Below are 25,670 nucleotides of genomic sequence, written 5' to 3'. Positions count from 1 at the left end.
CCCCCCAATTGCACCTTCGCACCTCCTCCCTCGGTCCCGCGGGATGCCCCGCCGCTCGGCTCCCCCCGCCCTCCTCCTCCTCCTCCAAGTTGGCGGCGTGGAGCGTTGAAGCTCTCAAAGATCTCCATCTTCGCTCCGGAGGGATCGCACCTTCCGGACTCTGGCGTGGATCGGGACGCCCCTCGTTAGGGGAACGTCCCACCGGTGCGCCCACCCCCACCTTACCCGTCCCTGGCCGTCGTCATCCAGGTGCGTGACGGAGTACTGCGGGTCTTCCTGGTGCGGGTCGGCGGCGGCGATGTTCTCCATCCAGGACGGCCTCCCGCGGGGGGGCCTCACCATGAAGGAGGAGCCGCTCCCCACCGGCATGACCCCCGTGCGGTCCTGGATGGCCGGCGCCGGGATCCTCGACGCCAACACGGCCGCGCAGAGGTCAGGCACGCGCGCACGCATGTCAAATGCTTTGCTGCTTTCATTCCTCGGTTCTCTCGCGAACGTCGCCGTGGTTTTTTAAGGAGGGAGGGTGCGGGGTGGGGGGGGCAGCGTTCGGTTTGCGAGGCTTCACCGCGAAAACCGTGCAGAGGCTCATAGACGAGGGTCAAACGGCACCAAAGTCCCGCTTGTTGTCCAATCGCCAGCGTGATCGGGGAGGAATCACGGCCACGCTCTCCGACGCGATTTCGATTGCATCCAATCCTTTGGGTCAATGCAAGTAGCCGCCTTTGCAGCTCGTCTCCAATCTCGACAATGCGCCTCTCCAAAGAAAAAGAAAAATTGCCGGGCCACATCACGCAAATGCTCCACTTTTGTTTGTTCATCTGCAAAGTCCCATGCAGGAAGCGCTTGGAGCTCCTTTCAATTGAAAGCAACACATGCATGCGGGTGTAGCATTTTTTTTTTTTTTGGTGTGTGGGGGGTGGGGGTGAATGACAAGAAACTTTTTCATGACATTGATAAGAGGGCAAAAAACCCAAAATGCCAATTCGGTCAACGGGGACATTTGTACGACAAAGAGATCAGTCGGAGAGCTACGGAGCCAATTTCTCCGCACCATGCGTGTGAGAGCCAGAGCGCGCCGCGCTCTCTCTCTCCGTCCCGGTCGACAATTTTCCAATAAAAAGTCGTCGATTATGAATAATTCATGACAGGGCGTCTCAGAAGAATAGCAACAATAAATGTCACGCGCGCACAACTTGCATGTCATCGGACGCACGCGTGGGAGTTCACCACCCAATTATTTATTGTCGTCTGAAAATGATCAAATCAACTTAAAAACCTCAAATCAATCAATCACTAAATTCATCTCATGAAATGATCACAGGGCGCTCCATGAGAACCGAGCATCAGAAAATGGAACCCCCAAAATCCAAATGAGCCAACGGCGCCACCATAACGCGGGCCGCTTTTAGTGACACGACGGCGCGCGTGAATCCGAAGGCCTTTTGCGCCTCCGGCGCCGCCGCGCATCTCATTCTCCGAACGGGAGCGGCCGCGCTCCGCCTGCGCTCTCTCGGCACGGCGCTCGCCCTAATTTAGCGGCGAGGCGGCGCGGATGGAGGGGCCCCGCGTCGCGAGAGAGGAACTCGTCGCATCGCGCGGTCGGCGGCGCCAAGTCAAGCGGAGAGTCGTGCAAATGTTGCGAGCGGCCCGGCCAGCGACGTGTCGTCGGTCGGACGCGTCAACAAGGAGATGTCCGGCAAATCCCGCCGGGCCGTTGACTCTTTCCAACGGGTGAAAATAATGTCGGCTCGTGGAACGAGGTGGAAAATGCTGTCAACGTTGTCCGGTAAGCTGAGGCGGGGGCCAGGGGGGGGGCAAGGGTCATCTAAGGCTGGGAGACAAAATGACGGAAAGCAACGCAGCTCGCGCAAGGGCAAAGGAACTCACGAGCCAAGGTCGCCGGTCGGGTCGTCGAAGGATGGGCCGTGACGGCGCCACGTTTTGGTCGCCGATATCGACCGTGGCGGGCGACGTGGCACAAAGCGGACACACACAGACGCTTTTTCTTCGGGGGGGAGCGTTTCCGTGTTTGGCTTCATTCTTTTGCATGTTTGATTTCCAATTCCACTTGCTGCCATTCAATTCCATCCGTTTCATTTCAATACACTCAAATCCAATCCTTTTTTATTTCGAAGTCGCTAAGTTGTCTTGACAAGCTGCATTCAGTCCTCATTTTGCCGTTACGCGTTAAAAAAAAAAGAAAAAAAAAGAAAAAAAAGAAAAAGTGTCTTGTCACTCCCGCTGCAAACTCAAGTGAGACTCGTGTGTGTGTGTGCGCGCACAAAGGTCAGATGGGCTTTGATCACTCGCCTGGGGACTCGGGCGCTGCCCCCAACGTGAATTAATGGCGGCGGCGTGGCGCGACTTCGCAATGAAATGGTCGCTATTTTGTCCCTCGGTTGCGAAAGGTCCCTCGCCGCCATTTTTTTTCTCTTTGTCCTGACCTTGGATGTCTGCTCATTCGGGTTGAGGCTGCGCTTTTTCAAGGCAGCGGCTTTGCTCCAAATTTCTCAGCGCCGTTCGCCACGTCGGGAAGCTTTGCCGCGACGGGTCCTCCGTTCCGCCGACTCGGATACGGAGAGCAGCTTCCCTCCGCCCGTGGCGGCGACCGCCTTCGCGGCGTGGGAATTTGGTGCGGCCGCCCGGCCTCGCCCCTTCCTAGCCCTTCCTCCTCGTTCGCGGACGCCGCCGCCGCCGCTACGCCGAGCTTTTGCCGTCGGTGCAGAAATTTGAACGGCATTTGCCGGGATTGGCTCGCCATTGCCTCGCGTGTGAAAATGGAAAGCGCCTTCCCTGTGTCGGTGCCTGGCTTGGAGCCGCCGCCTCGAAACGCGGGCGGCGTTGTGGCCGGCGGCGGCCGCAATCCCGCCTACCGCAACCCCGCCTATGGCTCGTTTTGGGGTCTTTTTTTTTCCCCCTGAGCCGTATGATGATTGTTCATGATCATGATGTGTCTTTATGTTCAATCGACGTTGCTCCGTAGAGTGCAGGCCTGCCATTGGAGCTTTTCAAACTCCAAAGATTCTTCTTAAAAAAAAAAAAAAAATGCAACGAAACAATTTTCCCTTTTGTCACGTTGCGAGGTGGTGGTGGACCCCAAAAAGCAGGCAAGAGGGAGGAGCAGGTTGTACTTGAAGAAGTGTATTGAAACAGAGAAAACTAAATCCAAAACAAACATAGTCCAAAGTAGCAAACAAAAATCACAAGTGAAGCTAGAACAGAACTGTGACCAAAACATGACCGAAGCAAAGAGCAACAATGACCCGACAGCGAGTGCTCGGGCTGGGAGTCCTTTTTCCTTTTAAAGCACTAATTACATAATGACCAACAGGTGTGCAGCTGCAGGGAGAGCCCTACAGTGCCACCTGGTGGTCACAAAACGAATCATGACACCTTTTTTTTTTCCCCAGACAATCGCAGCACGAGTGTTCCATATGGAGCACCGACACCTCTTGTGCTTTTGATTGACAACATTTAATTTTATGAACATAATGACCCAAAAAAAAAAGTCAACTTTCCTTTGCGAAGCGGATGACGGCTAGCAGACATGTCAAACCGCCAGAGTATAGCGCCAACTACTGCCGAGGAGGACTTACTCCATGGCCCACAATGTCAAATAAGGCTTCAAGAAGTCTTTTTCACGGAAAATAGGGAGAAGTGGAGAAGAAAATTGCAGGGGGGAAAAAAACGACATTTGTGTGGGTTTTTTAAAATATGGAGGGTCGGGGGTCATTTGAAGATGCTAATTTGCACATCGCGAGTACGACTGTGGGAAGGAATGCAAAGTGTGGCTTGCGATGGCGTTTGTCGTCGCCGTTGTTCGGAGGAGGCCGGAAGGGACGGATGGCGCTCGCATTCGGCGGGCCAAGTTGCCGATTGCTTCGGCTCACGATGTATGTGTGTGCGTGTGCGTGTGCGTGTGTGTGTGTGTCAGCGGCGTGGGTCTGGCCCGCGCGCACTTTGAGAAGCAGCCGCCGTCCAACCTGAGGAAGTCCAACTTCTTCCATTTCGTCCTGGCGCTCTACGACCGGCAAGGGCAGCCCGTCGAGATCGAGCGGACGTCCTACCTCGACTTCGTCGAGAAAGACAAGGTGCGTGCGCGCGTGCGAAACGCCGCCTCGCGACGAGCCCCGAGTTGCCGCGCTGACGTCGTCTCGGCGGCTTCGCTCGCGTCCATTTTCTGTCGCCGTTTGTTGTCTCGTTGGTTTTTACCGTCCCGCTTTTCTTTTGGCCCCCTCGATTCGGTTTGCCGCTTTGGCCGCGCGGCTCTCGGCATCGCGGGAACGTCGCCTTTCTCCGAGGGCGCGTCGTCTTCCTGTCGGTGTTGCGCGGATGTCGCCGCGTCCATGCGCGCGCTTGCTGTGCCGCGGTTGTGCGCCGCCTCGACTTTGACTGACGTTGTCTTGTCTTGTTGTCACACGCAGGAGTACAACGGGGAGAAGACCAACAACGGGATTCATTACAGGTTACAACTCCTCTACAGTAACGGTGAGCACGCCCACACGCTCCCTCTTGTTTTGCGCGGCTGCGACGATGTCAGGGCCCGCGCGGCCGCCGCACGGCGAGCCGCCGGGCCGCCGACACCCGCGCGTCTTTTCCGCCGTTGAGCGACGCGTGACGCGGACGCTCTTGCGGCTCAGTCGCAAGCACACATTGGAAATGTTCACATTGCCGCTCGGCTTCCTAGTTTCACGTTGACACCGGACCGATGGGGGAACCCCCCCCCCCCCCCCCAAAAAAAAAAAACAAAAAAAAAAACTGGGTGACATGCGTGTGAGGGTGTGCTGTGTGTTTGTTGCAGGCATCAGGACGGAGCAAGACCTGTACGTGCGCCTCATCGACTCCATGACCAAGCAGGTGAGACCGATGCGGCCGGCAGCATCTTCTTTAGTACCACCCCCCCCCCCTCACTTGCACGAAACGAAAAACCGCAAGATAATAATAATAATAATAATAATAATACATTTCATTTATAAACGCCTTTCAAAACACTCAAGGACACTTTACAATCAAAACAAGAACAATAAAACCACAGATAAAATGATAAATAATATAAGGAGAGATGCATTTAAACTGAATGTAGCGACTCGAAATAGTTGACTGCAGGGGTTTTCCCTTGGAGTGACCCCGAAGCTATTTGAAGGTGCGACTCATCTTAGCTGAGACGTGGAAAGAGCGGAGAGGGTTTTGACAGCAAACCGTTCGGCCAAACTTGAGGATTTCTCATCGGCGCAACCCACCTTGCTCATTTTTATTGCGCTCGTAAACTTGAGCGGCCACTCCCGGACACAAAAGCGGCGGCGCTGTCGGCGACACGGCCGGCGCTCGGGAAGCCGATCGATAAGCTTCACGTGGCACCGCGCGGCGTAAACCCGCCGCCCGCGCTGACAGGTCGGCTGGAGTCGCCGGCGCCAATCGATGACGGCCCCTCGGAAGAGAAGCTGAAAATTTGACATTTGACCTCTGAAAGATAACCCAGGTCACGACACAAAAGCGCATTTATTTGATCATTATGCATGGAACTTGATCATGGACTGTGTGTGTGTGTGTCTCCAAATCTCCCTCTTTGAATGTTGCCCCCAAAATGTTTTTCCATCTTTCTACAACTTGATTGTGTGTGTGTGTGTGTGTGTGTGTGTGTGTGTGTGTGTGTGTGTGTGTGTGTGTGTGTGTGTGTGTGTGCGTGTGTTGTCGTCAGGCCATTTTGTACGAGGGACAAGACAAGAACCCGGAAATGTGTCGCGTTCTACTGACGCATGAGATCATGTGCAGGTACGACTCTTCTTCACACTCCTTCTGCGTGCGGCGCGCAAGTGTGTGTGTGGGGTGTGTGTGTGTGTGTGTGTGTGTGTGTGTGTGTGAGAGTGACAAACAGCAGCTGTTGTCTGTCTCTGGTGTCGATGCGCCAATCAACACGTTTTCTCCCACTCGTTAATGTTCATTTACTGCTTCAGCACAAGAATCACACATGCACGCACACAGGTGGCCGTGCGGGCGTGTCCGCGTCAGTCAAACGGGGGGCGTGTGCACACCCGTGTGTGTGTGTGTGTGTGTGTGCGCTTGCGTGTGAAGCAGTCACCATGACAACAGATGCTACAAACCACGGCACAAACACGAGGGAGCGTCAGATGCTGACTTTGACCTCTGACCTCTGTGACGAGGCGCCGTGCCAGCTGAAGGCTGAACCTCTACATGAAACACACACACACACACACACACACACACACACACACACACACACACACACACACACACACACATACACACACACACACACTCCATCGCAGCCAAGTCTCAGTTCAACATGATGGTTCCACGCTTTGCAGGCATTGCCAGCTGTGACTGTTAAAACACGCTGGTGTGTGTGTGTGTGTGGGGGGGGGGGGCTCAATATTCAATCTTCAATATTCAATATTTGTGCCTGGCACAAGGTGCGTGATAAAATCTGCAAGGGGCAGGCTTGACAGAGTTTTGGTATTTTCCCATACGCGGTTAGAATAGCGCCTCTGGCGTTTGGCGCCGTTGTGGGTGCGAACACAACTGACTCGCTTCGCAGCCTTCTCTTGTTCCCTTTCAAATCGGCACATGAGAATTGAAGCGTGCATTTGCTGGAGTGCCGTGCAGGAGGGCGAAGGGGGCCGGGTACGTTTATGAGGAACCGCACAATTTGTCTCGCCGCGCCTCCATCAAATTCACCAGAATATGAGTTACGCGAGCCGTGCCAGGTTCCAGCGGCCGAGTCTGCTTTCAGCCGTCAAATGATCAGCAAAGTCGGGGGCGTGTAAAAGAAAATGCCCTCGGTCCGTCGGATTGCTCGTGGTGGTGCCGAATTCAGCACAAATCCACCGAACGAAGCTTTCACCACCAACAAAATCAAGATGCGCCAGCTTTTATCCACGGGTCCATGTGCGATCAAATCGAGCCCCAAGTCTTTGTGTTTTGTGTGTGTGCGTGTGTGTGTGACCTTCACAGCCACAGCCTGTGCCAACAAGCCACACACACACACCCACACATATCAACACAAACGTCAGCGTCACTCATTAGCGTGCTCGCGGCCCGAGGGGAAGCGTCATTAGCAAATGCGGCGGACGGCATGCCAGGTTTTGTTTTGCGAGGGAGGCTCGAGGGGGAGCCGAGGGGCGTCCCCCGCGGGCGCGGCTGGCACGACTCCTGGGGTCCGGCGCGCCGATGACACTCGGTCGCCGAGGCAGCGCCCGCGGGTGCCCGCCATAATTGGTCTCCTGGAACTTTGGCTGGCGGCGGCGACGGGCCGCGCGCGGCAACCGGCGACGCGCACACGCGCGCACTTTGGACCGCATTCATGTTTCATGACGACAGCGTGAAGCGCCTCAACGTTGTTTTTCAACAATTAGCCCCAGATGCTATGCTAATACCAGCGGCGGCCTTTTCCCCGGGGGGGGCGCCATAAAATAAATGCGTCGATGAATACATTGACATTTAGGCGCGAATCCTGATGAGAATTGATTGCATTTTTTTCTTTTGGTTGCAATTATTACCTTTTGAATGAGCGCGATATCGGCGCGCTCCCGCTTGGGCCGCACCTCAGCCGGATGTGCCGTCATCTGAAGAGCGCACTCGCGCGCCGTCAATTTCCGTCGGCCGGATGACGACGGTCTTTCCTTTTGAATCAGAGTATGTCGATCGGCTCCGGAATATTTGCAGCGCATCCTGAAGTCCGAATGTTCTCCAATCAGAAACTTGCTTGAGTCCACGGAGCACCCGAGTGTTTGCTTTTGCGGTCCCTTCCCACGTTAACGCCCGCGTGCCTTCCCTCCTCAGCCGCTGCTGCGACAAGAAAAGTTGCGGCAATCGGAACGAGACGCCCTCTGACCCCGTCATCATCGACAGGTAGGACCCGCCCCCTTTGTGTGTGTCTGTGTGTGTGTGAGATGATGTCATCAAGGTGTTGCTTGTTTGCACTCGCCGTGGAACCCGAAGGCCAGCGTGGCTCGGATTGGGATTTCCCAAATGGAGGTGGTTGATTTCAGCCCAACTTTGCCACGGGAGGAGCTCGGGACACGGCCCGGCAACGCGTGTGTTGAATTTGCAAGCAAACAGATGTCCACGTGAACGTGCGTGAAGGGCGCCAAGATTTCCTTACCGCCGGTCCACCCGCCCGCCCACCGCCAAAGGCGGGAGCCGACGGATGACCTCAAAGGAGGTCGGCGGACAGGAAGCGGCCGCTCCCCGTTGCCTCGTTAGCGAGCGCCGCGGGCCTGATTTGACTTCTCCGTTTGACACTTTAGTGCCGCTGAAGTTGCACATTGCCATGACAAGCGAGCGCAGTAGAAGCGACGACAACGCAAGCCAGCCAAAACAACGCGGCATTTCAAAGGACTAAATGGACACACGACCATTTTTGCGGCGACCGTGTCGTATTGCCGAGCCCCCAAGTAACAGAAGGAAAAAAAACAAACAAACCCATCTCTCTCGCTCTCTCTCTCTCGTCGAGGCTCCTGTAAAAGTGCGCCGATTCGAGATGTGCGGCGATCGCCCTTCCATTCGTAGGCACCGCCCGCGTGGCCTTTGACCCCTAAAATACAATTTGAGACACGGCTCGATCCGTTTCGAAGCAGGGCGGCCCGCTTGGCTTCGATGCACTCGCAGCTTTGAAATGAAAGCCTGCTGCCAGAGTCAAATCTTTTTTCTTTTTTTTTTCTTTTTTTTTTGAGGGGGGGTTGCGGATAGCCGGCCACCCTGGAGCGGAGGAACTCGGAATAGAACGGCCCCGGAATGAGAGGGAGCGCAGAAGAAGAGAATTATTGGCCCGCGTACACGACAGTGGAATGCCTGCTCCGGACACGTTCGGCTGCGGCGATGGGGCGCGTGCGCGACCACCATTCGCCTCACGCGCTGGTGATTTACCGCCACCGGTTGTTTCTCTGCATTTTAGTGGCTGTTAAGAAAGACGGATTTATGAGGCGGCTACGGCCCGCCGCGCTTTGCCAGCCATCATGCAAATGATATCGTCGCAGCTACAGTAAAGAGACGGCCACTAAATCGATGGGATGACATGGCATGAAGGAAAAGCCCAGTGAGGTGGGGGGGGGCCGGGGGGGCTTTCTCGCAGGTATGGCTGCAAACATCAATTGAAGTCAAGTGTGACACCTGAGCCGTAACGACCCCCCCGCCTCCCCCCCCCCGCTTGCGCTTGCGCACGCACACGCCCGTGAAGGCTGACCTTTGAACTTTTGATCTCCGCCCACGCCAGGCACCGAGGCCTTCCCTTGGCGCTCCCGCACACTCCCGACGCGCTTGTCGACGCAAGTCTCTCCTCTGTCAATCGTTCCTCGGAACGCGCCCTTGGACTCGTTTCGGCTCTCCCTCGTTCGCACTCGTCCATTCGCTCGGGTCCTCGTGACCATCAAATTGGGGGCTGCGCTTGCTCATTTGCTCCTTTATTCGGTGACTCCCCTCGAGCGTTCCCTCCGTGACTTTGGCGCTGGCACAAACGCACTCTCGTCAGTCAAAGTCGTTCTCTTTTCGGCTTTGCCCATTCGCTCGGATGCCCTGCGGCGAACAAAGTCGCTCGCTCGGCAATCGTCGCCGTCCGTTGACTCGTTCGGTTCCTCCTTCGTTCGGTACGGCGACTCCCCGTCCGAAGTCATTCATTCGCTTGGTGATTGACGACTGACCAGTCGACTCAGTCCTCGCCGCCGGGACTCATCGGGACGCCAAAGCAAAAAGCTCGGCCGGGAAGGCCCCGCCGGCGCCCCCGGGGAGCAGGGGGGATCGTGGGAACGTTTGCCCCTGCCCCGGCATCCGCGCCGGCGCACATCCCACCTCGCAACTCGGCTGCTCCGCGCGTGTCCGCACAGACGCATCGAGTGGACGCACGCCAAGTCCACGCTCCCTCATACGACGATCCGCGCAAAGGCGCACAAACGTAGACGCGCACCAAGATTCCAACGCCCCCCTCGCTCGCTCGCTTTTACAACCTTTTTTATTTGACCTTTTTTTTCTGTCAGTTTGTTTCCAGCTCGTCGTCACGGTCGATCGAGTTCCGTCAGGTTGGTTTGCTTTCTGTTCGAGGGCTCCGCGCGTGTGTGAAATGTGATCCGGGCACGCTGAGACGGCAGCGTCGGCAGGCAGATGATGTGCGCGGGGGGGGCGGGGGGGATTTTGGGATCAAAACGGAGCCCAACAATATGCTGGGAACAGCATGTGTGGAATTGAGGTTGCAGAAGTGTTTTTTTTTCCAGGCAGCTGTGTGCACCTGTGTGTGTGTGTGTGTGTGTGTTTTATTTTGATTGATTTTACTTGCGCTTCGACCTACGAGTGTGCTTGCTTCACCGCTCAGATGTCAAAGCGCCCCAAGAGGGCGAGCAGCATTGGCGAGTGCGCGGCTTTGACCTGTTGTCGGGAGGCAGAGGGGCGGAGTCACGGCCATTGCCGTTCATTTTGATGTTCTTTCATTTTTTTTATTTTTTTTAATTTTTATCGGTCTTGGCAAATGCGGTGGCGCCGTAAAGCGACACGAGTGGGAGGCGGCATCTGGCTGCGGGGGAAGGGGGCGGTGCAGGGCCCGGGAGAGCGTCGGGGCAGCGACGCTTTACCGGCCAAGCCCGCCGACCGCAGATGGCGGCGGGCGCCAATGTCACGTGACTGGCGTGCTTGGGGGGCGGGGGGGTTCGATGGGCAACATGAGCGGGTAGCATGCTCCATGAAAGAGCGCCGCTAGATTGTCCGGGCGCATGGATGCTGCTCGCAAAAAAAGCTCGATCGCCACGTGCCAGCTTAGCCGCACGCACGCACAATGGCTTCCCGACAGCCTCGTTTTGTTTGCTTTTATGGCTCCTTTTTGGGCTTCCCGGATTGCCTTCGTCGTGGTTTCATCCGCATTTGCCGTCGTTGGCGTGTCCTTTGAATTTCTTCATTGTTTCTTATCCTGATTCGGTTGCCGAAATGTCCGCCGTCTCGTTTGGCTGCTTGTCTGTTTCCTGGTTTGCTTCTTTTTACGCTTGTTTGCGTTCTTGTGCCCGCCCGCTTGTTTGGCCCCACCCTTCTTTGCCTCCTTCGTTGGGGTGCCTGCGTGGCGCCTCGTTGGCTTTTGAGAATGCTTCTGGCGCTTTCTCGAATGTTCCCCCGTTTCCTTTGCCCCCCCCCCACACACACACACACACACAGACACGCACGGAGGACGACGACTCCTCCCTCGTTGGGTGTGTCACCTGTTTGTTGGCTCCCTAATTTGTCGAGTCGCGCATGTCTCGGCGGTCCTTTCAATTCTCGTTTGGTTCCCTTCTTTGGTTCGTCGGACGGTTGCGCGTCGGCTTCTTCGTGAGGTTCTTTCCGCGGCTCGGCTTCCTCGTATTCTCGAGTGTTGCGGTTTCTCGTCTCCACTTTTGGCTCCTTGTTGGCTTCATTGTCTGGTTCTGAGCTCGCTTTGGGACTTGCTTGGTGGTCGACACGCTTGCGTGCCGCCTCGTATGACATTTTGCTTTCTCGCGCACGCGTTTGCTTTCTTTTTGGGATTCCTCGTTCGGTTTCACGCGCATTTGTTTGGTTCCCCGGCTGGTTCCCCTCACACACACACACACAACAATGTGCGTTCGTGTGCGCGCGTGTGAGTGGCTGTCATGTTTTTTTTTTTTTTTTTTTTTTGGGTCGTCGAAGTCAAAAGTGTATTTTGTGGGAATGTTTTTTTTTTGCGCACTGGTAAATGGACTTTTCAAGGTGAACGTCTTATTCCAGCGGCGGCAACTTGACAAATTAATTTGGGGGAGGGGAACCAGGCGCTTCGGAGCCGGAGTGCCATTGTCTTTGTGTGTGTGTGTGTGTGTGTGTGTGTGTGTGTGTGTGTGTGTGTGTGTGTGTGTGTGTGTGTGTGTGTGTGTTTTGCTGGGCGGACAACCGCAAGTGAGGAGCGAGCACAGCCAGCTGGCCAACGTTGTCGCGCGGTGCGAAGGACTCGCGAGCAATCCCGTCAATACGACGAAGAACTTCCCTAGCGTAGCTAGCTATGTTAGCTATGCTAGCGCGCGCACACGCGTGCGCCTTGTAGTGATGATGATGATGATGAAGATGATGAAGGGGCGCCTGGATCCTTAACATTCCAGCAGGTTTCAGTAATCCGTAATTTTATTTTGTTGAAATATTCCCACCGTTTAATTCATCAACAACACTCAGATTCATCGCTTACTGTAAGAAAAAGAAAAGGAAAACATTTTGTGTCGATAAAAATCAGCCTCGAAAGTCACCGTTTCCTCTTTTCTAAAATCTTCTTCTGGCTTTTGGAATTTCAAGGAAGCGCTTTTTGAATTTTGTGGTTGTGCTTTCAAATCTCGTCCACTTTGGAACTGCTCGTACGTTTGTCACGTGATGGTTTGTGAAGCACATTGAGTTAGCTTGGGTATGAAATGTGCCCTCCGAAAGTCTTCTATTTTGTCATGCTTATTATGACACCCCCCCCCCCCCCCCACACACACACACACACACACACACACACACAAAAAACCCACGACTTTGTGCACACACTGCTCCCTTATTGGACAAGAGGGTAAACAAATGTTGGCGCCCCTTCCCAGAGTGTCTTCTCACCGACCTCATCGGTGCCTTGAAAAACGATTGCGTTCGAGGTTTTGATTTGATAGCGACATGAAACGGTGAGCTTCTGGCGGCCATTTTTCATTTGGTGCCCATCCGGCGCAAAGCGCGACGCCTCCCCGAGCGTCGCGGTCGCCGAACAATCGACTCGACGCCGGCGTCCAAGTCGTACCTGCGGCGGGAAAGCGAGCCAGCCGGCTTCTCAACGGCCACTTCAAACGTCTCTCGGTGACCGTGATTCCCGGCGACGCGCGTGTGCAGGCGGGCGTCGTTTGGGTTTGCGAAGACTCCTTGATGAGCACGCGGGAGCGTCCTGTGTGGCTCGTCCGTGTCCATCTGCGCTCCAAACCTCGGTCGCCCGCCTCCGCCTCCGCCTCCCCCTCCTCGTCCTCCCCTTACTTCTTCTCCTCGTTTACTTCCTCGTCTTCCTCTGGTTGCTCCCTCCAGTCGTGTGCGTATGTGTTAGCTAGCAGGTGTTCTTTTAAGGCCTAGCGCGCGCGCGTAATGTCGCCCCAGAGGCCGCTTTCGGCCTCCGCCGCCATCCAAGCGAAGACGCCACTCTGCCAAAAGACCCTCCCCCCTCTCCCCCTCACTTTTGTGAGTCCAGTGGGTCCGGAGGATGTGCCCCCCCCACCCCCCTTTTCACTTCCTGCCTCTTAAACTGTCTGAAGTCACGCCGACCTTGAAAGCGTGACATCACTGAACTCGCAGGACGCCCGGCTGCAACTTGGACCCGCTGCGACCGTTCTTCCTGTCGCCATTGAATGGTCTTCGGCGGTGACGAGTCGCCAGAGGGACCCGTGACCGGGCGTGCCGCATCTACGGCTACTCGCCGCGGCGGGTGAACAACTGCCTCACGATGACGCCGCACTGGAGAAAGTGGAATAGCAAAGCAGCTACACGCTAGCGGGGTGCCTCTGGGTTTAGCTTAGCTTATTTTAGCTTAGCGGTGCGTACGTGCGGCGTTTCGCTAATCACGCGTTCTAATCCCGCCTGTCAAGCGCTCCAATCAAAGAGCGAGATGTTCCGCCACCCTTTAACCGGCTAATCTCAACGCCGCTTGAGGATTCTGGGAAAAAAAAAAAATCAGGATGAAGACAGGCTGCTGCCCCCCACCACCATCACCACCGACCCCCCCGAGCATTCGATGTCCGCTCAAATCCAGAACAGCTCCGGGCCACCACGTAGTGGAGCGCAGGTGTGTGTGTGTGTGTGAACACCAGCATCGATCCATCGAGCAATTTCCCCCTCCCCCTCCCCCACACCTGTGCTAGCCGGCTTAAGTGTTATTTAGTCGTCAGTCATTAATGAAGACGCTCACACTCTGCGGCTGTCAATCACATGCGCGCGTGCGCCCGCTCGCTCAGGCGGATGCGAGCGGGACCGCCAAAGTTCGCGCACTCGCGCAGGTACAAGCAGATGCGCCACATCTGACACGTCCACGCTCGTACTCGCGTTCAGGCAATTGCGCGCACGAGCACACGCAAACACAAACGCACACATGCACCTCAAATTCCACACGTCGACACAGACTGGCGCAACCGCGCGCACGCGCACGCCAAGAGAATTTTTGGGGGACTTTTGGGGAGCAAAACGAGCATGTCGACATGAAGTGCACGGGCGTGCGCGTGCCGCATTCGCAGTTTGCCACTTTGAGGTGTATACACGCCTTCCAAGTAGAAATGCGGTTTTGCCGTTTGGATTCTTTTTTTGGGAGCAGGCTTGTTCTTGAGATTTTTTCCAGTTGTGCTTCATTTTAGTTTCGGTCTTGGCTTGAGTGTTTTTTCACATTCGGTACTTGTTGAGTGCAACATTAAAACCACGACGAGAAGAAGAAAAAGTCTCGTGTCCCAAACGACCCTTTGACCTTCCATTTTGTCGATGGACCTACAGAAATACAAAATCAATACGATCCCCAAAAGCTCACGGGTGATATAAATGCAACCGCGAGTTTCCTCCGTTTTTTGGTGGGGTTTTTTTTTTGTTCGCCAATTTAGCGGTGGCGATTTATTTTATAAATCGGCGCCGACAGGAAGTTTTGCGGGGCGTCCTCGCCCGGTTGTGTTGAGGGTGTCGGAAGGCAGGCCCCGCCCGTGTTTTGGATTGGAAAGCGGCACGCCGGGGCCTCGCCCCGCTTCCCCCCGCGCCACGCCCTCTCTTCGCCAGCCGCCTCCGGCTTGCTCACTTCCTGCGGTCGTCATGGAAACGTCAGCAATGCCGTGACAGCGACTGCGCTCCCGCTTTTGTCGCGTGTGCGACACCGCAAACTGTCTTGACTTTGCCGTTTGGAGAATTATTTGGGGGAAAAATCTCATTCTTGTCTTTCGCGCCACCACCAGGCGCTCACCACTCACACATTTTTTGACACCGCCACGTGGCGTGTGTGGTGTGGTTTTTGGTTTCCGCCGGCACCTTGGCAGCACTTGTGCTGTTTTGTCAGAAGTGTCGTCACCTCGGCAAATGTGACAAGGGCTGGATAACAAATGCCTGGTTACCATGGCGACCCCTCTCGCAGCGAGCGACTTGCTCCAGGGAGCCTCGCCGCCCGACTCCTCCGTCCCTTTTCCGCGGACGAGCGACGGAGGAGTTGCCAGCGGCGTTTGCGGCGTCCCGCCCGGCGCCGTTCACGCCGCGTAACACCTCCGCGTGGGCGCGGCGCGGCAGAAACGCCGACGACGTCAAGAAAAACGGTGACAGGAAGCGGCGGCGGCGGAGGCGCCTCCCTTCGAGCGACCTGATATGTTGCGCAAATTGCTCACACGGCCTCACCCGAGCCCCTAGCGGGCGGCAGCGACGTTTTCCAAACAAAGCCACTGCGTCTGCATTTGCATGTCGCCGTTCGAGATGCAAACGACGCTTCTTGTGCTTGCGGCCAATCGGCCGGTGGCGTCACGTCGGGTGGCTCGCACGTTTGATGAAAGAAGCGGTCGCCGGCTGACCGACGCCGGAAGATCTCAAGTGGATCCCAAGTGGCTCGTCTCTGAAGTCAACGAGAAGCGGATCTCAAGCGGGGCCGGTTTTCTTCTCAAGCCGGGCGTGGCCAAAACCAGCTTTGAGTTTCTTATTTGGAAGAATTTGTCACCGTTTGCCAAACTGCTGCTTGTTGGGGATCGAATGCACCGCCGCCATACAGCACCCGCGCGCGAGTCGAGGCAAAATCAAGAAATACGTCGGGCAAGAAATAACCTGAGCGAACGTTGGGATTTCCGGGCCCCGCTTCACACGCTGCGAACAAACGGCAACGTGGGCACAACTCTGGAAACGTGGCTCCTCTTCAAGAAGACTTTGAGTGAGAGGCGCTCTCAGAGGTGTTTGTTTTTGTCCAAGGTCGGGCCATATGGCGCCGGCCGGCCGGCGGCAACCTTGACACTGACCGCTGGTGCCCCCGCCGCCGCCGCCGCGACAGCACACCTCGCTGCACGACCGCAGCATCGCACCCGCACGCCGCCAAACAGATGGACGGAAGCGGAGAGCGCTACAAGCTCAAATGTGCCGGCAAAAAACACACACGCTGCAAAAAAACACACACGTTTGCGCTCTGCACTTGTGCCAAATAAGTGTGCGTTGATATAGCTGCGTGTGTGTGTGTGTGTGTGTGTGTGTGTGTGTGTGTGTGTGTGTGTGTGTTGATGCAACTTCAAAGGAGAATAATTACATTTACTATGTAACGTTTGCATCATGATTCCAGCTCTAAATCAGGAACCAATCAACTGAACGTGCGTGTGTGCAAACGAAAATGCGGTGTTCAATGACGAAACGGCGGCGGCGGCGGTGCGCACGGGCCGCCTGCGGGGGAAGGAAGTGGATCGAAGAGCGATCGATGACTTTGAAATGGATCGGCATCCATTTCAATCTGAGCAAAAACGATGATGACGATCATGATGACGAAGAGTGTGATGAAGATGAAGAGATGACTCGCCAAGTAGCGGGCGCACGTCACCAGCCCAAGCCCTCGTCCCGTCTCGATGACGTCTGCCCGTCTTTCTCTTTGTCGCCGAGCTGCCCCCCCCCCGCCGTTGGCCGCTTCGTGACTTCCTGCCCTTTCCGTGCTCGTCATTCTTCCTCTTCTTTCTTTTCTGCTCTCGACTTTGTTGCGTCCAACGTGACAAGAAAGGCTCCAGCTTGCGTTTTTGCGCCCTCCAACTCGGCCAAGTCGGCCGGAACGCGTCAACACGGGCCGGGCCGAGCCGCGCTCGCGCGTGGTGACGCGGGCCCGCGCGTAGTCTGGAGAATGCCGGCAAGCGAGCCGGTGCCCCTCTTCTGTGCCGGTTGGGAGCACGTTTGAAAGGTTTTGATGCTCTCGCCCGCGAGCGGAAGCGAGCGCGCCGCCGTAGCCCAAATGCCGGCGTCCTTCTGTTGTCATCGCGCACGCGGGCCAGGCGCGCCCATTCCACTTGAACATGTGATGAAGTCCGCCACGCTGGAACGCTCCGTCTGCGGGCATCCCGCGGGGTTTCTGCAGGTGTTCTGGGAGGAGCGGGAACATTTTTCTCCCGGAACGGCTCAACATGCTGCTGGCCGACGCGCAATCATGACCGCGCCAGAGCCCAGCCGAGCCGGCTGCGACGTGCGTGTTGATTTTGTTGTTTTGGATCAAATGGTTTTCCCCCATTTTGCAATCCAACTCTGACTTCCACCTCATTCTAATGTGTCCCCCGCGCTTTCACACACACACACACACACACACACACACACACACACACACACACAAAATCACTGGGCTTTTGAGGCGAATGAAAGCAGTTGTTGGGTGGTTTTTGACCCGCCTCCACTTCCTGTCCCCATGTTGAGAATGGATGAGAACTTTTCTGTATATCCAGTTGACACTCGCCCATGTGTACCCACACGGATGTACACGTGTCTAAAAAAACAAACGCATGCGCACACACGACCTGATCCAGTTTACACACGCCAATCAGAGCAGCTCACTCGAATAAAAGAAACACACACCGACCCGAGCGGTGCCACTAAAGCTGCCAGACGGAGCCCATTTCAGATTTCTTAGAATACGAACAACTCGCGCGCGTGGAGCGCATCAATGGTGGAGCGGAAGCGCACTCCTGGGTGTGTGTGTACGCATGCATGTGCGCGCGTTCTGGGTACGGAGGGGGAGGGGCTCACTTGAGTTTTCGGAGCTCATCAAATATTGACTTTGATTGTCCACGCCGATGGAAGTGGAGCCCCGTGTCATTTTCGCATCTCGCCTGCTGAATTATTGATGACGTGTAGCCGAGCCAGCGAGCCACGTATACGCCCTCGCGCACGTTAGCATCATCACGCGATGCTAACGTGCGCGCGCGCACGGCCGCTCTTGTTTGTTGCTAATGAGCGGCACAGACGGCCGACTTCATCTCAAGAGGCGAACATGGCCGCCGCGTCAATACCACACTCGACCTCGCCGACTAATCATCCCTCCCTCGGTCTGTGTGTGTGTGTGTGTGTGTGTGTGTGTGTGTGTGTGTGCGCCCCCGCTTGCACGTTTATTGACACGAAAACTATTTTTCTTTGTTTAGTGCACGCTGTTCTCCTTGGTCACACTGTTGAGTGCGACCAATGCTTTGTCGCCGCCCGTCAAATGCAACTGTGACGCTAAGCTAACATCGCCCTCACGCCTTTTCATTGGGAGACAGTGAAATATACTCCACACATGTTTTGGGGGGAGGGGGCGACTATTGATTTTCCACCGCTGATGCCGCCGCCACAACTCCACGTGCGCGTGTTGTAATCCGAATCCAACCGCAGCGTTTCCCGTAATGTGGTCGGGTGACATCATCCAACGCACACAAACGCTCTGATTCATTCACTTCTGGAGGTCTGTAAAGCAGCGGTGGGCGAAGCACCGGCGGGGTGGGGCCGGGGGGCTGCCCTATGTCCTTGATTTAATAACAACTTGATTTTTATTGATTAAAGCGGCGAGAACACGGATCCCCTGCCCGGCACCGTCGGCGCTCCAGCGGCCCCCCGCGACGCCGCGTTTGTGTTGTTTACATGGCTGTTGTCCGTGGCAACCGGGACGATCAGATGAGGAAGCTTCGTGTTGGGCGACGGGAGGGTTGGGCCGCCTCGCCTCCTCGGAGCGGGAGATGATGTTGTCATCCATGGCGACGCACGTGACCAAGCGAAGCTTTGCCGACACGCTGGCGCGCTCGCGTCTCAGTTGTGCCATTCGATAAACTGCACAATGCAAACAAATTTTTTTTTTTGGACTGCACTGAACATGTACTGATGTGTTTTCGTTGGCCCGCTGTCGTAGGTTCTTCCTCAAGTTCTTCCTCAAGTGCAATCAGAACTGTTTGAAAAATGCGGGCAACCCGAGAGACATGCGGCGCTTCCAGGTCAGGCACGCCGCCGGGACCCGTCCGAAGGTAAGAGCGCCCCCTCCGTTTCGCAGGGGGCACGCGCGCGTTGTTCCATCTTACAAAACGTCAAAACGCCATTTTTACTTTGGTCTCGGACTGCGGTCCGCAGGCCGCCGTGCTTTTGTATCGATTGGGAAAAAAAAACAAAAGTTTTTTTTTTTGTCCTTCCAAACGCACGAGCATCCAGGCCAACGACAAAGACGGTAACGGAGGAGATGAAGAAAATGTCGTCGGAGCAAAACTTTTGTCTTCCTTTGCCCCCCCCCCCCGACAACTCCCACCCGTCTGGGACACGCCGCCAAGTCAAAGAAGCCCTCCCAGAGTCAGTCATCAAAGAGGCATCAGGCGACGTCCTCCCGGCCGACGTCCCGACTCGCCTTTTTCAAGTGCGCTGGAACGGAGCCGGCGGGCTGGCGGGCGGGCGGGCGGCTGGCGCTCATCTCCACGGGAGCCGCATGAAAGGAGCGCTCGCCTCCTCGGATGGCCCCGACGTGTTTGGCTGGCACCTGGCTGGGACGAAACAAACGGCGGCTGACACCAATCTGTCGCCGCCGACGCGTCAGCTTGCGATTGTTCGTTCCGGAGACGGCCTTGACACCGGCCAGGGAGGCGTGCCGGTCCTTGCGGTCCGAAGCCTCTCGGTCGTCATCTTCTGCGGCGCCGTCCTTTCATCTGCTTTTCAAAAAAGCCTCAACATCTGCCGCCGTGTTTGCCCCCCCACCAAAGCATCCTCCAGACGTGCTCCTCTTTTGCTTTGTGTCGGGGTCCGCGCGCAAAAGTCGCATCAACTGGTTTGTTTACCGTCCTGACAAAAGGCGGGAAATGAATGCGGCCGCCGCCGCCGCCGCCGCCCCGCTCGCTCTTTTGTCGGCCCGTCTCACCGCATGGCCGTCACGCCTCGCGCCGGGCAAACTCCCATCGCGATTTTTCTGATGGTGCGACCAAACCATCGACTGAAGCAATGATTTGACCTTATTACATATCAAAAAAGCCCCATCGATACAAGACGCGAGACGTGGCTCCATCCAACCGCCCGCAGGGGAAACACCCACCAGAGACATCCATCGCCAGAGCAGCGCCAGCAACCGACCGCTCGGCCGACCCATCCGTTGATGAAGAAACAAACAAACGAGCGGCTCATTGACCACTCAACCAAACCGATCAACCGACGAAGCAACCGGTCGACCGATCAATCCTCCCACCCGTTCACGACGCAACACATCAGTGGCCAAACTGACCCGCCAATCGAGCGGCTTGACAAATCAACCCACCCAGCCGTCGGTTGACGAAATAACTCACCAACCGACTTAATGACCAAGCAATCAGTCAGAACACCAACCGATCAATTGATTAGTCAACTGAGCAACCAATCAGTGGATGAGATTTTTTTAAAAAGCAAAAACCGACCAAGCGCAGCCGACGAAAGCGGCCGAGCAACCATGCCTTCAAGTGGCTGAAGAAGGAAGCGGCCGACCGATCGCGGCACCGACCGACCAAGAAAGGCGTCGCTCAACCGGTGGTCCGACGCCGTCAACGGACGAGCCGGCGAGCTCTCGCCGGTTGTCTCACTCCGCTGCTAAAGTGGACGCTCGCGAGCTATTTGAGCGGCGGGCGAAGGACGAGTTGTCATCGTAAATTCACCAGACAGCCAAGAGCGCCGAATGTCTTCCGCGGCCGACGAGGCTTGCCAAGAGCGGACTTGTGTTTACGCACGTTAGCACGCGCGACTCACGAAAAACGGACTCTGAGGCTTTGTGTGTGTGTGTGTGTGTGTGTGTGTGTGTTGTGAAGCAGCCACGCCGTGCATCAAAGCCATCAGCCCCAGCGAAGGGTGGACCACGGGGGGCGCCACCGTCATCCTCATCGGGGACAACTTCTTCGACGGACTCCAGGTGGTCTTCGGGACCATGCTGGTGTGGAGCGAGGTGAGGCCGTGGCCACGGTGGTCGCCGACGCGATGGGCGGGGCTCAACTGACGAGCGCGCACAGGCGTGCGAGCTTGTGCGTATTTGGCAAAAATAAGCTCGTTCTTGAAAATGGCCTCACCTGAGTTTTGGGCGGGGCAAGAGCTCACCCGAGCGTTGCCGTCCGCACGGCCGCCCGATGGCCGGATAGTCCTTCCTTCTTCCGTTTTTTCATTGGGCTCGACCTTGGGACACTGACGATTTCATTTTTCTTTCTCCGCGTGCGGCAAACCGTCGAGTTCAAGTACATGCCCAAAGGGGCTTTTTTGGGGGGTTTGTTTTCTACTCGCTGACCGGGCTCTTCCAAGCAGCGGAGATCAGAAAAAGCCTCCCCGTTCATTTGTGTCTTTGCCGAGTCCCGCGAAAGTGACGTCGGCAAGGCCGTCGCTTTGGGGAAGAGGCGCTCGCCATCCGCCCACCGGGAATTGCTGGTCCGACGCCGGCCGGCCTTTGTGCATATTGTTGGGCGGCGCGCTCTCGCTTTCGTTGTGGCTACTTTGGGCGCGGCGCCTTCCTCCAGCGTGTCGTTGTGCTCCGCAGCTGATCACGCCGCACGCCATCCGCGTCCAGACGCCCCCTCGCCACATTCCCGGGGTGGTGGAGGTCACGCTGTCCTACAAGTCCAAACAGTTCTGCAAAGGCGCGCCGGGACGCTTCGTCTACACAGGTGAACGCCAGCCTCCGCTTTGATCAACTTTCTTTCTTCATCAAGCAAGTGTCTCATCTGAGAGAAAGAAATGCTCGCAAAAAAAAAAAAAAACTCCGTGTCACGTCTCCACGGAGAATTCATCGGCAATGATTTGAACCAAAGCAACAAGAAGCGCTTCTGTACTTTTGCCAGACCAACGTCTGATTTGTATTTTATGTACGTGGAATGAATGAGCCAATTTGATGAGGGGGACGGAGGTCGCTCTGTCAAAGTGCCAATGATCAACATCATCATCATATTCCGAAGCAGAATGATATGAAAAGATTCATCGATAGACAGACTGAGAGGGAGCGTGCTTCATACATATGGACATATTTACATACGTATGTATGAAGCATGGACGGGCCTCAGTGTGGCACGCGGTGACCCGAACGTGTCCGAATGCGCGTGTCTGCGGCATCTGACCTCTGACTTTGGCGGACAATTGCATCATCATCCTCATCATCCTCATCCAAATGTCCTTGGACGCAGCTCAAAGGTCACATGTCAGCTGTTTAGACTGATAAGGAAATGTCAGCTCGTGGTCTGAAATGGGCCCCCCCCCCCCGGCCCCTCACCCGCCCGCCTTTGTCGCAACGGCCGCCCGCCGCTGCCGCCGCCTCTCGCGATGGGCCGAGCAGATTAAAGCCAGCCGGCTTTGTGGACCTGTCGGCGGCAAGACGTCCGGCCTCAGCCCCGAAGGCGTTCTTGCCGCGTCTTCCATGGCCGTTGCGTCTTCCTCCGACGTCATTTTCAAATCTGCCCAAAAGTCACACCCGCTCAGGTCAAGTCGATCAGCGGTGAGGAAACGCTCTTCTTGTGACTGACGATGTCACCTGCGCGACCCGAGTTTGACCCCGCCCCCCCGCCCCCTCCAACTCACTCAACTCGGGGGCGGTGGCGGCGGGGACGACGGGGACACGCTTGTGATGAAAGGAAGAGTTCCTTTGAAGTCATCTTTTGATTGACAGCCCGGCGGGACTTCCCGTGCGCTCAGTCGGGACCGATCACGTCGCCGGCCTTCGCGCACGCGCGTGCGCGCGCGTTCCAAGAGCTAACGTGGGCTAATTAGCGCTTTCTGCGGGGCCGTTTTAGGCCGCCGAGTATCATCTCGGGCGGGGAGGTGGAGGGGCAGCGTCGGCGGGAGGTGATTAGCTCCTAATTAGCAAGCACGCGGCGGGCGGGTGTTTTCCGCTCGGGTCCCGACAGCTGCGACAGGACCGCCGGCGCCAAGGTGCCACGGCGACTGATTTCCACGGCTTGCGGACGGGCGGCCTTTGATCCCAACGGATGTTCAGGATGACATCAAAGATACCTGGAAGCGGATGGCGCCGCGTCCTCGGCCGATCGGCCAAAAGTCACATCGGGGGGCGATCGGTCCCGCTCTCTCAAGAGGGAGAGCGAGACAGGAAGCGGACGTTGCTCGGCTCGCCGGGGCAACGTCCGCCTGCCTTTTGGTGGTCGCAAGCCAGACGACGCGGGCCGCGCGACGCGCCGGGTGGGACCCAAACTCCAGGCGGTCACCTTCAAGTCCCGATTTTCATTCAGGCCCAGGATGGTCTTTCGATCGAGTCGCATTCAGACTCAAAACAGTTTGACATTTTCGACATCCGGTCAGACTAAGATGGCGATCTGGAATCGGATCCAGGCGGACCGCCCTGCACTCCGAGTCGTCGTGAGATTGAGAGTCAGACTCCCGCCGATGTTTCCACTGCGATTTGGAGTTTGAAGATTGCGAGTCACCATTGGGCCTCGCGTCTGCGTCGGCTTCCGTTTGCTGCGGCGTCAGCGTTATTGACACCGCCCGGCGGGGCGGAAACGCCGTTTGGGAAACGGGGTTGATTGTTTTCCGCCAAACGTCTCTGCGGGATTCCGATATACGGCGGCGCAGAAATCCGGCGCGCTCCACGGACGCTTTGTCACTCTGCGCGTTTGTTTCCCCCCCTCCCCCTACCACGTCGCTTCTTCATCCTCTTGCGCCCGCCGCCGGCCGCCTCGCCTCGCCTCGCCTCGCCTCGGACAAATTAGATTTAACGTGGCTGCGGGTCGGCGTTCCCGGGGAAAGCCAAACAAATATTGTTCTCATGCTAATAGCGTCGGCGGGCCGCCCGCCCGCTTGGTATTCATGAAGGCCGCACTTATGCAAATGGGCACGAGGAGGCGGCCGGCGCGCGGCCTGTCAATCATCGTTAGCCTCTACAAGCGCTAACGCTGACAAAGACCCTCTGACAAATTGTCCCCAAAGTCAAATTTGACAGCGTTTTATGATTAATGGACTTGATCGGCGCGAAGGAGTCGCCGCCGACTCCTCCGGAAGTAGATTTGAATTAGGAGCCGCTCATTTCAACAAGCGCTGGCTTCATCGGATGACTTCATCATGGCCTTGGCAACAGCGCATCTCGCCAAACCGCTGTGCCTGTGCCTGTGCGTGTGTGTGTCTGTGTCTGTGTGTGCGCGTGCGTGCGCTTGGACAGCCTTGAACGAGCCCACCATCGACTACGGCTTCCAGAGGTTACAGAAGGTCATCCCTCGCCACCCCGGGGACCCCGAGAGGTTACCGAAGGTCAGTGTGCTTTCTTGCCGGCTTCCACCGTCATCCGGATTTCCATTCGGTGGAACGTTCGGACGGACGAGTCATTTCATCGTGACGTTTCCATCGGCGCAAAGATTTCGGCTCGGGTTGAGATTCAGATTCGGATTTTGAGAGATTGACTTTCACCGCGTTTAAAATCCGCTTTCAACATTGCGATCCCGTCCCGATTTGGACGGCTTCATTGGGATTTTCGGGGGGAGCGCCGTTGGATCGACATTCGAATGAAGATTTTTTTTCAGATTGAGATTCAGGCGTCTCAAAATCCAAAGCAAGATGGCGGACGCTGCCCCTCTACACGGGTAACCCGCCAACGGCTTGCGGCATTTGGACGGCGTTTGGAATTTGCCAAACTTTCTCTTCATCAGCCTTGAACGAGCCCACCATCGACTACGGCTTCCAGAGGTTACAGAAGGTCATCCCTCGCCACCCCGGGGACCCCGAGAGGTTACCGAAGGTCAGTGTGCTTTCTTGCCGGCTTCCACCGTCATCCGGATTTCCATTCGGTGGAACGTTCGGACGGACGAGTCATTTCATCGTGACGTTTCCATCGGCGCAAAGATTTCGGCTCGGGTTGAGATTCAGATTCGGATTTTGAGAGATTGACTTTCACCGCGTTTAAAATCCGCTTTCAACATTGCGATCCCGTCCCGATTTGGACGGCTTCATTGGGATTTTCGGGGGGAGCGCCGTTGGATCGACATTCGAATGAAGATTTTTTTTCAGATTGAGATTCAGGCGTCTCAAAATCCAAAGCAAGATGGCGGACGCTGCCGTTGCGGTCGCCGGTCGACACGGAGCGCCCGCGCGCGCGCTCATTGAAGGCACGCGCGCGCACGCGTGTGATTGCGGAGGCGAGCGGCGGCGGCGGCAGATTGCGTTCGGTGTCGGCGCGGCGGCGATGCGGCCAATGAGGGCAGACGCGCGGTGACAGTGAACGCCGCCGCCGCCAAATTGAAGCCATTCATCAAACGGCGACGCGCCACAAAAAGCCGTTTGTTTGTAAATTGATGCTAATCGCCGGCGCGGGTCGCGCCGCCGCCGTGGCCGGCCGTCGCCTCTTCCTCGGCATGAATATTTATGCCTTCCGCTTCCTCTGAGGCGCAGGGGAAAGCTCTTTGTCGGCGCGGCGGCGGGTCAACGGCGCCCGTCGCTTCCCGTTTGCCGCCGCGCCTCGGCCACGCTTTTCCTTGTCCGCTCAGCCCTCGCGCGGCGGACCGTGACGCGCCGGGCGGCTCAGACGTCGGTGACGGGATCCGACGCGGAGGCGTCAAAAGCCCGCTCGCGGCTTGCCGTGCGCCGTGCGCGATTGGCAGGCGCTCGCACGCCGCCGGCCGGCTCCGGGAGCTCGTCGGGCACTTGCGGCCGGAGCCGAACTTTCCGGACCTGCGTTTGATGCCTCTGATTGGCGTACGCCTCGCGAGATGTCGTTACATGAGAAGAGCCATCAGTTGTCAGTGCGGCGGAACAAACAACGGAACCAAAACGGTGTCGGGTTCCAT

At 56.6% G+C, this 25,670-nt stretch overlaps 1 protein-coding gene across 1 annotated transcript in view; it reads left to right on the top strand.

Annotated features, from left to right (window-relative positions):
- The first annotated feature begins 6 nt into the window (after positions 1 to 6).
- The window catches only part of LOC109508304 (transcription factor COE3-like), a 54,123-nt gene continuing 28,459 nt past the window's right edge, over positions 7 to 25,670 (top strand). Inside the window, 11 exon segments of the mRNA XM_019858200.1 lie at positions 7 to 432; positions 3,935 to 4,091; positions 4,425 to 4,488; positions 4,802 to 4,857; positions 5,699 to 5,772; positions 7,801 to 7,869; positions 18,821 to 18,903; positions 18,906 to 18,932; positions 20,718 to 20,851; positions 21,431 to 21,557; positions 24,053 to 24,141. Of these exon segments, the coding sequence (XP_019713759.1) occupies positions 299 to 432; positions 3,935 to 4,091; positions 4,425 to 4,488; positions 4,802 to 4,857; positions 5,699 to 5,772; positions 7,801 to 7,869; positions 18,821 to 18,903; positions 18,906 to 18,932; positions 20,718 to 20,851; positions 21,431 to 21,557; positions 24,053 to 24,141 (1,014 nt within the window). The 5' untranslated portion in view covers positions 7 to 298.

The sequence above is a fragment of the Hippocampus comes genome, unplaced genomic scaffold, assembly GCF_001891065.2.
Source record: "Hippocampus comes isolate QL1 unplaced genomic scaffold, H_comes_QL1_v1.1 scaffold48, whole genome shotgun sequence".
Classification (NCBI taxonomy): Eukaryota; Metazoa; Chordata; class Actinopteri; order Syngnathiformes; family Syngnathidae; genus Hippocampus; species Hippocampus comes.
This window is presented reverse-complemented; position numbering and strand designations above follow the sequence as displayed.